The sequence below is a fragment of the Macrobrachium nipponense genome, chromosome 44 (genome assembly GCF_015104395.2).
Source record: "Macrobrachium nipponense isolate FS-2020 chromosome 44, ASM1510439v2, whole genome shotgun sequence".
Lineage (NCBI taxonomy): Eukaryota > Metazoa > Arthropoda > Malacostraca > Decapoda > Palaemonidae > Macrobrachium > Macrobrachium nipponense.
In genome coordinates, this window is record NC_087221.1 from 22,721,616 (window position 1) to 22,734,715 (window position 13,100).

Below are 13,100 nucleotides of genomic sequence, written 5' to 3' on the forward strand. Positions count from 1 at the left end.
GGAGTCTACCCAGGTCGGTTCCCCTCTATCGTTATACTAATTCCTCTCTCTCTCTCTCTCTCTCTGTGTGTGAGTGTGTGTGTAGGGGAGCCCTTATTTGGTTGTCAGTTAAAACGATAAACTCCCGTCTGTATGTGTGCGGGGGGTGGGGGGCGGAGATTCCTTATTTGATTGTGAGCGAAAATGATAAAATAAGAAAAGAGAGACCAAGAGGTTCCTGACCATCCAAGTTGACGCATGCGTACTTAGTCATCCCTCCGTACGTGTAGCTTATATGCGCGTCTTGTGGATGTTAGAATAATTGGTGCAGAAATGAATGAGATAATCTATGTGTCCTCATTCCATACGAATCCAATCATTTTTTATTTATCATACACATGTATCATATCCGGCGCATCTGGATAATGCGCGTGAGCTGCCATTTTACATACATATTTTCTGCGTAACGTGAGTCTGTTGACCATTAGATCATTAATGAATTGATATACGTAGACTCCTGTGTGTGTGTGTGTGTGTGTGCTCAGATAAAACGGTAATGATAACTTAAACTAGAGCTTACCAACTGAATTAATAACCTGGAAAATTATTTAGCCATTTGCGCGTATCATCACAGTCAGTGAGTCGTCGTAGATATAGAGCACAAATCAACGAAAAACAAAGAGAAGTGTAAGATGAAAAATAATAGTGTTTTAAGGGAAGCTTCAAGGAAAAATATCTCAGGTATCAAGTTCCCGTAACTTTTCATCATTAAAAGTTTTTATTTATTAATTATTTTTTCTTATCAAGGAATTTTGCTTCGAGCAACAGAAGTTTAAAAAATATGATGATCCTCCTGTCCTTAAAAATCTATATGCAATCTTACCTTTACTAAAAAAAACTAATGGTAAGAAATATTACAAAAGTGAAGAGTACATGGAAAAGAATTTTGCACGTTTTATTGTGTTCGGGCTACTCGTAGTTATATATGAGACAGAAATATTTTAAAAGGCGTAGATATTAATTTTGGGAAGTTTTTATGAAATAAAATTCTTTATAAAACTCATTTGGAAAAATTAGTTTAATGAGAAATTCTGAATGACATGAAAATAGAGGCGAAAAGGCAAGTGTCCGAGAAATGGCATTTATGCTTTAATGAAGGAAAATAACGAGTTCCTCAATTTTTATTTATTTATTTGTTGATTTCATGTTTACTTTTGTCGCGCTTGAGTAACACTCTCTCATTTTTATATTTATCTGTCTTACCTTCATTATCTTTATAGTTTAGATTTGTAATTATTATAACTCACACACTTTTAACTTTTCTCATGATTTATCCGAACTGTCTCTCATTTCATTAGTTCGTTTCATTATTATTATCTATAACTTTTCCGTCTATCTACTTGCCGTTTTTTATTCAGAAACCATTCCAATTATTCTCATCCATAGAATAGGACATTTCCATCAAATACGGGGTTACATACCAACGTAAAAGTGTCTGCGTAGTTAAGAATACATTGGTGCATAATAAAAACATTCATTAATAAAAATAGCAATATATTTATTGATATGTATGCGTGTATATGTACGTATAATTAATATATAATATTAGTAAATATATTACTGCTTTTAATGGCTTTTTATGCAATACTGTAAGTATAAACATACATACATATATATATATATATATATATATATATAATATATATATATATATATATATATATATATATATATATATATATATATATATATATATATATATATATATATATATATATAATATATATATATATATATATATATATATATATATATATATACTATATAATATATATATATATATATATATATATATATATATATATATATACACACACATTATTTTTTTTTCATAAACGTGCACCGAATTCAAAAAGCACACAAGAATGTTGGCATCATTTCCCTTCAAACATTCATCTAACATATTTGTGAAACGCGGTGGATCTGTGAAGTGATATATGTTCGGTAAATTGCATTTGCAGTTGCCATGCGGTCTACCTACCTTATGACGTATCCCGGAAGTGGAGTTGCAGTCTTTTTTTCTTTTCTTTTTTTTTTGCTGCTTCTAATCCCCTTCTTCCATTTGTCTTCTTGTTATTGGCTTTATTCTTACCATTTGTCTGCATTCGTTAAGCTTATAAGGATATTTCTAATTTTTCGTCGTCGTATTATTATTGTATTATATCCCTCTCAGTAGAATAATAATAATGATACAAATAATAATACTTGTAATATTAATATTTACTAAGTATGATAAGTTTAGTTATTAATTATTATTATTATTATTATTATTATTATTATTATTATTATTATTATTATTATTAAATGTGGTGGTTGTAGTCGCCATGGTAATTGTAATGAAACCCTCTGCACTTCAGCCCTCTTCATTATTACAATTTAGATAAACCTGGTGTCGCTCATTATTATCATCATTATGAACATTATAATTAGCAATAAATATGACTCGGGATACAAAGATGTCTCACTCCGCAATTTCCCAACTCCTCCTCATCAGGGAGAAAAGAATATGTCGTACCCTTGTCGGGAGCATATAAGAGGACGAGAGAATCACCAGCTCAAAAGTATTTATCATCTGCGACATGTCTTTCGTCACAGCTAATCAGATTACCGTTGTTCTGGCCGTAGGGGGTTGGGGGCGTTAATACAACGCCCCCCCCCCCCCTCCACCAGGATTAAGTCTTAGTCGTTCGGATGCGTCGAGGACGGAATCGGATACGTTCCTCGTTGTATTTTTTTACTGTCATTTTTCTTGTTTTTTTATCTTTACCTTTATTTCATTCTTATGTTCACTTCTGGTTTCTTCTCCTTTCTCGTTTTGCTTCGTCGTATTCCTCCCTCCGCCGATTATCTGATTGTTATGCTTTTTAGTCTTGCTGTCTCTTCCTCCTCATTTGCATAAGTTCACTCTCCATATGCGCCTCTCTATTCCTTTCGTTCTCCTTTTTTCCCACTTCCCGTTCCTTTTTTCACTTCTTATTGTGTACTAGCGTATTCTCTTTTCGCTTCCTCCATTTTAACTATTCTATTCCTCTATTTTACTTTTATTCTTGTCCTTCTCTTGTATTCTGTTCCTTTCTATTTATTCCTTTTCCTCTCTCTATTTTTCTTCGTCCTAATTTTATTCCATTCTTCATTAATAATTTACTAATACTTCTCCAACTCTTCTTCTTCTCCTTCTTCATCTTTTGTTCCCTTAGCATCATCGGTAAATGATAATCAAATGATATTGCAAAACATTTGCTTATTACCTAAATGGATTCTGATGTGACTTTGTTATATCAGGAGCTGATCAGTAATGAATTGATATCTCTCTCTCTCTCTCTCTCTCTCTGGTGGCGAAGATAGCTTCCACAAAACAAATTCCTCGCAGATCTTAGCATAACCAAAAACATTTTTAACAAACCATATTTCGATCAACAATCAAAAGGTGATCACCAGTGGCTAATGATTTATGTAGCTGCGATGCAGAGATTTTGTAAATGAAGGCAAGGCAAGAAATTTCATTTGCAACATAATAGAATTGTACTTTATTGCAGAGGAACAATGGGTTTGCATCATGGGTGTCATTCATGTTGCATTGCAGAGACGCGGCAAAAAACTTCTTTGTACAGATTCCTTTGTTGTTCTTACTATTATTATTATTATTGTTATTATTATTGTTGTTGTTGTTGTTGTTATGGAAAAGTAAATCCACAATAGTATGTCTGTTTGATTTGATTTTGATTTTAAATAACAAAATCAGACATACATACCATTGTCGATTTACTTTTCCACTATTATTATTATTATTATTATTATTATTATTATTATTATTATTATTATTATTATTATTATTATACTGAAGTAGTGCTTGGCCGGAGGATTTATTAAAAGAAAAGTTGAAGCCAAATTAATGAAGGTGAGATTAAGATAGTTGCACAGCTGGGTGGAAAGACACTATGAGTAGATGAGGAAAATGAAAAGTACCGTCTACATTTCCCTGCGTTAGGCACACTGTAAACGTGGCCGCTAATCTTATTCTTCTTTCTGCCTTCAAGCCTATACTGTAAATTTAAATTTCACCAACCAGTAATTTTTACTAAATACAGAATCTTCTATAATTCTCAGTAAATTCTGTTCCAAGTTGGGTTTTATTTATTTAATGATTAACAATAAATCGCTTCATTTAATCGGATATATACATAAAGCTTATTTTCTGTTTGTGCGGTTTTCGAAAAAAATTTTGTAATCTCTTTTATTAAGGAATATTTCTTGAGTCCACTCATATTTGCTCCTGATAGTAGGTTTATGAAAAAATACCCTTTTTATATCATTCCCCTCATTCCTATCATTAAACATAATGTAGTAATTAAACTTCATAAATAAGTGTAGAAACAAAAGCCATCACTAAACACGCAGTACCTTACGTATGTCGTAATGTTTATAACGCCCCCCCCCCCTTTTTTTTCAACCCTTTGTCAAAGAGAGATTTTTGCGTGTGACAATTCTGGGATGGAAATAACTTTATTTTTTCTCTCTCTCTCTGTTTCCTTTTACCTGACAAAGATCCTATCCTGTTATTCACAGCAAGAGCGAGTTGTGGGGTTGGATAATCCCTGGAATGACATGTATCTGCGCGAGTTGTAAATAATGGGTAAACACGAGATACTCCCTGATGTGTCTGAATATATATATATATATATATATATATATATATATATATATATATATATATAATATATATAAATGAATTAAAAATAGCTTTGCTAAAGAGGTGTTACCTCTTATTAGCATCAATTCAAAAGTCAGTCAGGAAGAGAAGCGAAGATTTCTGAGTGTTTCATACTTTATATCGGTTGAATAAATGAACGTATCTATTTTTAATTATTTTTCACTGCTGTTTTATTACCAAATACAATACTTCTTAATAACAAAGAAAGACAAGACTACCATTTCATTATATACATTTTGTCTCGTTTTTTGTCCGCGCCCTTACATGACGTTATTCCCCCTTTTGCGAGTGTGATGAAAAACGATGAGAGATAATCCCCCTTCATAGAGCCTTCATCATCCACTGGCAGGGCATGAGGCGGATCTGAGCAGCCTTATTGTTTATTTTATGGACCTTGTTTAAAGTCGGGAAATTGGCGCAGGGGCCAGGAATAGAGGCACCCGGCCAAGCGGCGCCTTTTCCGACTGGCTTCTTCAAACCACCGGGTTGATGTTTCTTTTAGCCGGTTGAGTAAGGTGTGAGTCAACATCTTTTGGGGGACGTTTTCTAAAAACTGATATTCTTTTGCCATGAAGTGGGGTGGGTTCACATGAAACTTGATAGTGTTTACTGCTCTTTTTCACAAACTGACAACTGAGGTCATGATGAAAAATGGCTTGATATAATGATTATAATATTAAGGCATTTTCAATAACTGGCTCTGATCCATTTGAAACCTCACTGTTCTAATTGTCATTTTTATAACCAAGTTCTTTTCGTTGCTCGTATTCTGGACGTCAAATTGCTTTGGTGATTTCCATGAATATAGATAAGATCAATGTATTGACATTGGAAAAATAATTGCATATAGATATGTGAATTAAAGCATGAATAACAATGACAGAGATTATTATTATTATATGTATCACAGTCCTCCAATTCGACTGGGTGGTATTTATAGTTTGGGGTTCCGGGTTGCATCCTGCCTCCTTAGGAGTCCATCACTCTTCTTACTATGTGTGCCGTTTCTAGGATCACACTCTTCTGCATGAGTCCTGGAGCTACTTCAGCCTCTAGTTTTTCTAGATTCCTTTTCAGGGATCTTGGGATCGTGCCTAGTGCTCCTATGATTATGGGTACGATTTCCACTGGCATATCCCATATCCTTCTTATTTCTATTTTCAGATCTTGATACTTATCCAATTTTTCCCTCTCTTTCTCTTCAACTCTGGTGTCCCATGGTATTGCGACATCAATGAGTGATACTTTCTTCTTGACCTTGTCAATCAACGTCACGTCTGGTCTGTTTTGCACGTATCACCCTATCCGTTCTGATACCATAGTCCCAGTGGATCTTTGCCTGATCGTTTTCTATCACTCCTTCAGGTTGGTGCTCGTACCACTTATTACTGCAAGGTAGCTGATGTTTCTTGCCCAGGCTCCAGTGGAGGGCTTTTGCTACTGAATCATGCCTCTTTTTGTACTGGTTCTGTGCAAGTGCCGGGCATTCACTTGCTATGTGGTTTATGGTTTCACTTTTCGTATTGCACTTCCTACATATGGGAGAGATGTTATTTCCGTCTATCGTACTTTGAACATATCTGGTTCTTAGGGCCTGATCTTGTGCCGCTGTTATCATTCCTTCAGTTTCCTTCTTTAGCTCTCCCCTCTGTAGCCATTGCCAAACTGTCATCGCTGGCTAGTTCTTAAGTCTGTCTCATGTATTGTCCGTGCATTGGTTTGTTGTGCCAGTCCTCTGTTCTTTCTGTCTTTCTCCTGTCTCTGTATATTTCTGGGTCTTCGTCTGCTTTTATTAGTCCTTCTTCCATGCACTCTTTAGCACTCGTCTTCACTGGTTTTCAGATATTGCCCCAGTGCTCTGTTTTCAATGTTGACGCAGTCCTCTATACTTAGTAGTCCTCCTCTCCTCCTTCCTTTCGTGTTATGTATAGTCTGTCCGTATTTGCTCTTGGGTGTAGTGCTTTGTGTATTGTCATATGTTTTCCTGGTTTTTCTGATCTATGCTGCGGAGTTCTGCCTTCGTCCATTCACTATTCCTGCGCTGTATCTGATTACTGGCACTGCCCATGTGTTTATGGCTTTTATCATATTTCCGGCGTTGAGTTTTGACTTGAGTATCGCCTTGAGTCTCCGCATATATTCTTTCCTGATCGTGTCCTTCATCTCTTGGTGTTTTATATCCCCTCCTTCCTTATTCCCAGGTATTTGTATCCTGTCTCATCTATGTGTTTGATGTTGCTCCCATCTGGTAGCTTTATCCCTTCAGTTCTCGTTACTTTGCCTTTTGTATGTTGACTAAAGCGCATTTTTCTATTCCAAACTCCATCCTGATGTCCCCAGATACAATCCTTACAGTCTGGATTAGGGTTTCTATTTCCTTGATGCTCTTACCATACAGCTTGATGTCGTCCATGAACACAGATGGTTGATTCTGTTGCCTCTTTTCTTGAGTTGGTACCCGGCATCCATCTTCTGTAGTACTTTGTCATGGGAATCATGGCTACTACGAAGAGTAGTGGGGACAGTGAATCGCCCTGGAAGATCCCTCTCCTGATATTAACCTCTGCTAGTCTTATTCCAGAGCTTGTAAGTATTGTATTCCAGTTGCGCATTGTATTTTTGAGGAAGCTGATGGTGTTTTCCTCTGCCCCATATATTTTCAGGCATTCTATTAGCCATGTGTGTGGTATCATGTCGAAGGCTTTCTTATAGTCTATCCATGCCATGCTTAGGTTGGTTTTCCTTCCCTCCTACAGTTCTTCATTGCCATTTTGTCTATCAGGAGCTGGTCTTTTGTGCCCCTACATTTCCTTCTGCAGCCTTTCTGTTGGTGGGGGATGGTGTTTGTCTCCTCTAGGTAGTTTGTATAGCCTTTCACTGATGATACCTGTTAGTAATTTCCACATTATTGGTAGGCAGGTGATAGGCCTGTAGTTATTGGCTATATTTCCCTTACTCTTGTCTTTTTGTACTAAGGATGTTCTTCCTGTGGTCATCCATTTGGGTGCTTGGTGATTTGAGATACAATGCTGGAGTTGTTCTGCTATTCGTGGGTGTAGGGCCTTGAAGTTTTTGAGCCAGTATCCATGGACTTCATCGGGACCTGGGGCTTTCCAGTTTGGCAATTTTCTTTAGTTGGTGTCTGACTGTGTCTGTCGTGATGTCTGTGAATCTTTGTTTTATTCTCCCTGTTTCTTCTTCCCTTGAGTTCCTGGAGCCATGTTGCATGTTTGTTATTATTATTATTATTATTATTATTATATTATTATTATTATTATTATTATTAATTAATTATTAAAGAGTTTCCATGTAAAGAAGGCTGGATCAGAGAAAATTAGAACAACAATCTCTGACACATTCTTCCTTTTAAGTGCTGAATCAAATTATTATTATTATTATTATTATTTTTACTCTATCACAGTCCTCCAATTCGACTGGGTGGTATTTATAGTGTGGGGTTCCGGGTTGCATCCTGCCTCCTTAGGAGTCCATCACTTTCCTTACTATGTGTGCCGTTTCTAGGATCACACTCTTCTGCATGAGTCCTGGAGCATACTTCAGCCTCTAGTTTTTCTAGGATTCCTTTTCAGGGCATTCTTGGGATCGTCGCCTAGTGCTCCTATGATTATGGGTACGATTTCCACTGGCATATCCCATATCCTTCTTATTTCTATTTTCAGATCTTGATACTTATCCATTTTTTCCCTCTCTTTCTCTCAACTCTGGTGTCCCATGGTATTGCGACATCAATGAGTGATACTTTCTTCTTGACTTTGTCAATCAACGTCACGTCTGGTCTTTTGTTTGCACTGTATTCACACCCTATCCGTTCTGATACCATAGTCCCAGAGGATCTTTGCCTGATCGTTTTCTATCACTCCCTCAGGTTGGTGCTCGTACCACTTATTACTGTAAGGTAGCTGATGTTTCTTGCACAGGCTCCAGTGGAGGGCTTTTGCCACTGAATCATGCCTCTTTTTGTACTGGTTCTGTGCAAGTGCCGGGCATTCACTTGCTATGTGGTTTATGGTTTCATTTTTCGTATTGCACTTCCTACATATGGGAGAGATGTTATTTCCGTCTATCGTTCTTTTTCTTTGAACATATCTGGTTCTTAGGGCCTGATCTTGTGCCGCTGTTATCATTCCTTCAGTTTCCTTCTTTAGCTCTCCCCTCGTAGCCATTGCCAATTGTCATCGCTGGCTAGTTCTTTAGTCTGTCTCATGTATTGTCCGTGCATTGGTTTGTTGTGCCAGTCCTCTGTTCTGTCTGTCTTTCTCCTGTCTCTGTATATTTCTGGGTCTTCGTCTACTTTTATTAGTCCTTCTTCCCATGCACTCTTTAGCCACTCGTCTTCACTGGTTTTCAGATATTGCCCCAGTGCTCTGTTCTCAATGTTGACGCAGTCCTCTATACTTAGTAGTCCTCTCCCTCCTTCCTTTCGTGTTATGTATAGTCTGTCCGTATTTGCTCTTGGGTGTAGTGCTTTGTGTATTGTCATATGTTTCCTGGTTTTCTGATCTATGGTGCGGAGTTCTGCCTTCGTCCTTTCCACTATTCCTGCGCTGTATCTGATTACTGGCACTGCCCATGTGTTTATGCTTTTCATCATATTTCCAGTGTGAGTTTTTGACTTCAGTATCGCTTTGAGTCTCTGCATATATTCTTTCCTGATCGTGTCCTTCATCTCTTGGTGTTTTATATCCGCTCCTTCCATTATTCCCAGGTATTTGTATCCTGTCTCATCTATGTGTTTGATGTTGTCCCATCTGGTAGCTTTATCCCTTCAGTTCTCGTTACTTTGCCTTTTTGTATGTTGACTAAGGCGCATTTTTCTATTCCAAACTCCATCCTGATGTCCCCAGATACAATCCTTACAGTCTGGATTAGGGTATCTATTTCCTTGATGCTCTTACCATACAGCTTGATGTCGTCCATGAACATCAGATGGTTGATTCTGTTGCCTCTTTTCTTGAGTTGGTACCCGGCATCCATCTTCTGTAGTACTTTTGTCATGGAATCATGGCTACTAAGAAGAGTAGTGGGGACAGTGAGTCGCCTGGAAGATCCCTCTCCTGATATTAACCTCTGCTAGTCTTATTCCAGAGCTTGTAAGTATTGTATTCCAGTTGCGCATTGTATTTTTGAGGAAGCTGATGGTGTTTTCCTCTCTGCCCCATATATTTTCAGGCATTCTATTAGCCATGTGTGTGGTATCATGTCGAAGGCTTTCTTATAGTCTATCCATGCCATGCTTAGGTTGGTTTTCCTTCTCCTACTGTTCTTCATTACCATTTTGTCTATCAGGAGCTGGTCTTTTGTGCCCCTACACTTCCTTCTGCAGCCTTTCTGTTGGTGGGGGAATGGTGTTTGTCTCCTCTAGGTAGTTATATAGCCTTTCACTGATGATACCTTTTAGTAACTTCCACATTATTGGTAGGCAGGTGATAGGCCTGTAGTTACTGGCTATATTTCCCTTACTCTTGTCTTTTTGTACTAAGGATGTTCTTCCTTTGGTCATCCATTTGGGTGCTTGGTGATTTGAGATACAATGCTGGAGTTGTTCTGCTATTCGTGGGTAGGGCCTTGAAGTTTTTCAGCCAGTATCCATGGACTTCATCGGGACCTGGGGCTTTCCAGTTTGGCATTTTCTTTAGTTGGTGTCTGACTGTGTCTGTCGTGATCTCTGTGAATCTTTGTTTTATTCTCCCTGTTTCTTCTTCCTTGACTTCCTGGAGCCATGTTGCATGTTTGTTGTGTGATACCGGATTGCTCCATATGTTTTCCCAGAGTCTCTTACTTGGTTCGGCTTCAGGAATTTCTGGGTGTTGTCTTCCCCTCTTAGTTGGCTGTATAGTCTTTTCTGGTTGGTTCCGATAGTTTGTTCTGTTGGTATCCCTTATTCCTGTTCGTGTACCGTTGGATCTTATGTGCTTTGGCCTTAAGCCTCGTTTTACATCTTCTATGTGTTGTTTAGTCCCCTCTCTTGTACTTTGTATTTCTCGTTGAGTTCCTCCCTTGTTTCTTGCTTCTTAGCCTTTTTTTCTGCCATCTCTTTCAGTTTACTCAAGTCAGATCTCATCACCATGATTTGCTTTTCCAGGCGCCTTTTCCAAGGAGGGTTGCTGTTTTTTTGGTTTCTGTTGGGTTTGGTTGTGCTGGTGGTGTTGGTGTTCGAATCCCCAATCAGTTCTGCTACTAATCTTGCTCCTGCATATGTCAAGTTATTTGTTTCTGTGATACTGGTGGTGTGTATTATGCCCATTATTTCATTGACCTCCCTTGTTTTCTCCCTTAATTTCTTGGTGTTGTAGGCTTTCATGGAGGGGATCTTTGTTCTCTCTGTATCTGGCTCCATCCATTGTCTAATCTTTTCTACCCATTCCGTTCTCTCTGTTACTTCGTCGGTGTTTCTTCGTGTGTCGTTGTTTGATACCTCATCCTCCCTGTCGTCTTCTGTGGCATCGTCTCTCAGTTCGTCTTCGTGTAATTCGTTGTCGTGTGACATTTCCCTTTCCAGTTCTTCTCTTTCTGTTGGGGAGAGCCAGTTCTTTTTCTTTATGTTCCTTACTTGGTCTGCCAGCCTCTGCTCTGTTTGGGGGGTGTTATTCCTCTCATTCCAGATGTTGACCAATCTTCTTCTAAATCCTCTCTCCGTCGGGTTGCTTCTCATGTAGCATCTCCATATTTCCTTATTTTCTTCTCTTGTCCATTTCTTCCTTTTTGCCTCTGTAGCTCCAATCTCAGGCTGCTGATTACTGTCGTTGTGGTGATCAGTTGCTGGATGACGACCTCCAAGTACCTGACCGTCTTCCCATTCAATTGGGTTGAATACCTGGTTGCCGGACGAAGCTCCTCTGTTGCCAGAGGTTCCATTTACGTCGTTGTCGTTTATTCCTTCATTTCTTTCCATCATTGCTGAGTTTTGCTATTTAACCCATAGCTGGACTCTACCCCATCAGGGATAGGTACTCATTTACAGCTGAGTAGACTGAGGAAATTATGGTAAAGATCCTTTCCCAAGGAATCAACGCCGATATAATAATAATAATTATTATTATTATTATTATTATTATTATTATTATTGACAATCATGTCAACTGACCCGTACAGTTGTTAAATTATAAAACTACTGTTTTAGTTATTCGTTTTACTGTTATGCTAATAAATCTTATGAATAAATCAACCACACTAAAATGTATTTAAATGTATCATTGTATGAATGACCAATTTTTCATCTTGGCATATTCAGGGAATTTCATATATTTGTTTGGACATTTCTGTTCAGTTAATCCGCCCAAATTGAACTTGATCTATGTAATACAAGTTTTAAGTTAAAATTGCATTGAATTTGAATTACCCGAGAACATAAAATAATAATTCAAAATTATATTTTTTAATTCATGGCCTCCGTTTTCAGTCAACTAGGTTTTTTTTCGTATTGTTTTTCTTAGATTTTCAAAATTCTTGTTTCTAGCTGTCTGAATATTTTAGAGACTGCCTACATAAAGGCTGGAAGTTAAATCGAATCCAATCGATTCGTTTTGGCAAAATGTGGAAGGTTTGAACTTTGATTTACCTGTGAATTAGAATTAAAATTCCACTAATCCAATGACTTAAAGTTCGCACGATATATAAAGATTTCGACTGCTAGCTCTTGTCTCTCTTCCCTGTGCAAAAAGGAATACTCGTCTTTTAGCATCTAAAAATCCCTATTTTCCTTTAAAAAAGTATCTGATTTTTCAAAACGTATGCACGCAATGTGTGAGAACTGAGTCACCCGTAAAGTTTATATTCCCTTCCGCCGAGATAATATTTGATTTTATTACGACGGTGCAACACCCAAAAAAATTATTTCTTGTAGTCCTCGTCTTGATTCTGTGTACTTCCAAAAACTTCTATTTCTAGGTTTTCAGTAAAAAAAAAACTCATCCAAAAATATTATGCAAACGAGAAGTTATGAAGACTTCACTACCGATTACCTATTGTATTCAACTTAATTTTTGCCTTTTATTCAAATCTCGTTCCTCCCTTCCGCAGGAAACAACTTCCGCTGCGACAACAGACTGAGCTGGATGTTCACCCTGAGGAACACCACGAAGAGCAAGCCAGTGCGCAGGAACCTTGAATCCCTCATTTGCTACCTGGAGATCGGAACGCTCCCTCCCAGGCTGGAAGGGGAGACAGTCACGCCAGTCTACGAAACGACCACTTTGGGTATCGGTGAGTCGATTCTGTTCGAGTGTTTACGTCTATTTTTTTAAGCCGTTATCTTTCTTTTTCTTTTAGATACCTCAAAAACTAATAGAGTTATTCTACTTGCATTTGATTCCTTAGTTTGATATTTTAT

At 37.6% G+C, this 13,100-nt stretch overlaps 1 protein-coding gene across 3 annotated transcripts in view; it reads left to right on the plus strand.

The window, feature by feature from the left end:
• The window catches only part of LOC135204088 (connectin-like), a 622,057-nt gene that overhangs the window by 605,845 nt on the left and 3,112 nt on the right, over window positions 1–13,100 (plus strand). For 2 of the 3 annotated variants that reach the window (XM_064234090.1, XM_064234089.1), the window contains exon 6: window positions 12,791–12,973. In XM_064234090.1, the coding sequence (XP_064090160.1) occupies window positions 12,791–12,973 (183 nt within the window). The remainder of the gene's footprint in view (window positions 1–12,790; window positions 12,974–13,100) is intronic. The other variant, XM_064234091.1, reaches the window with a different exon arrangement.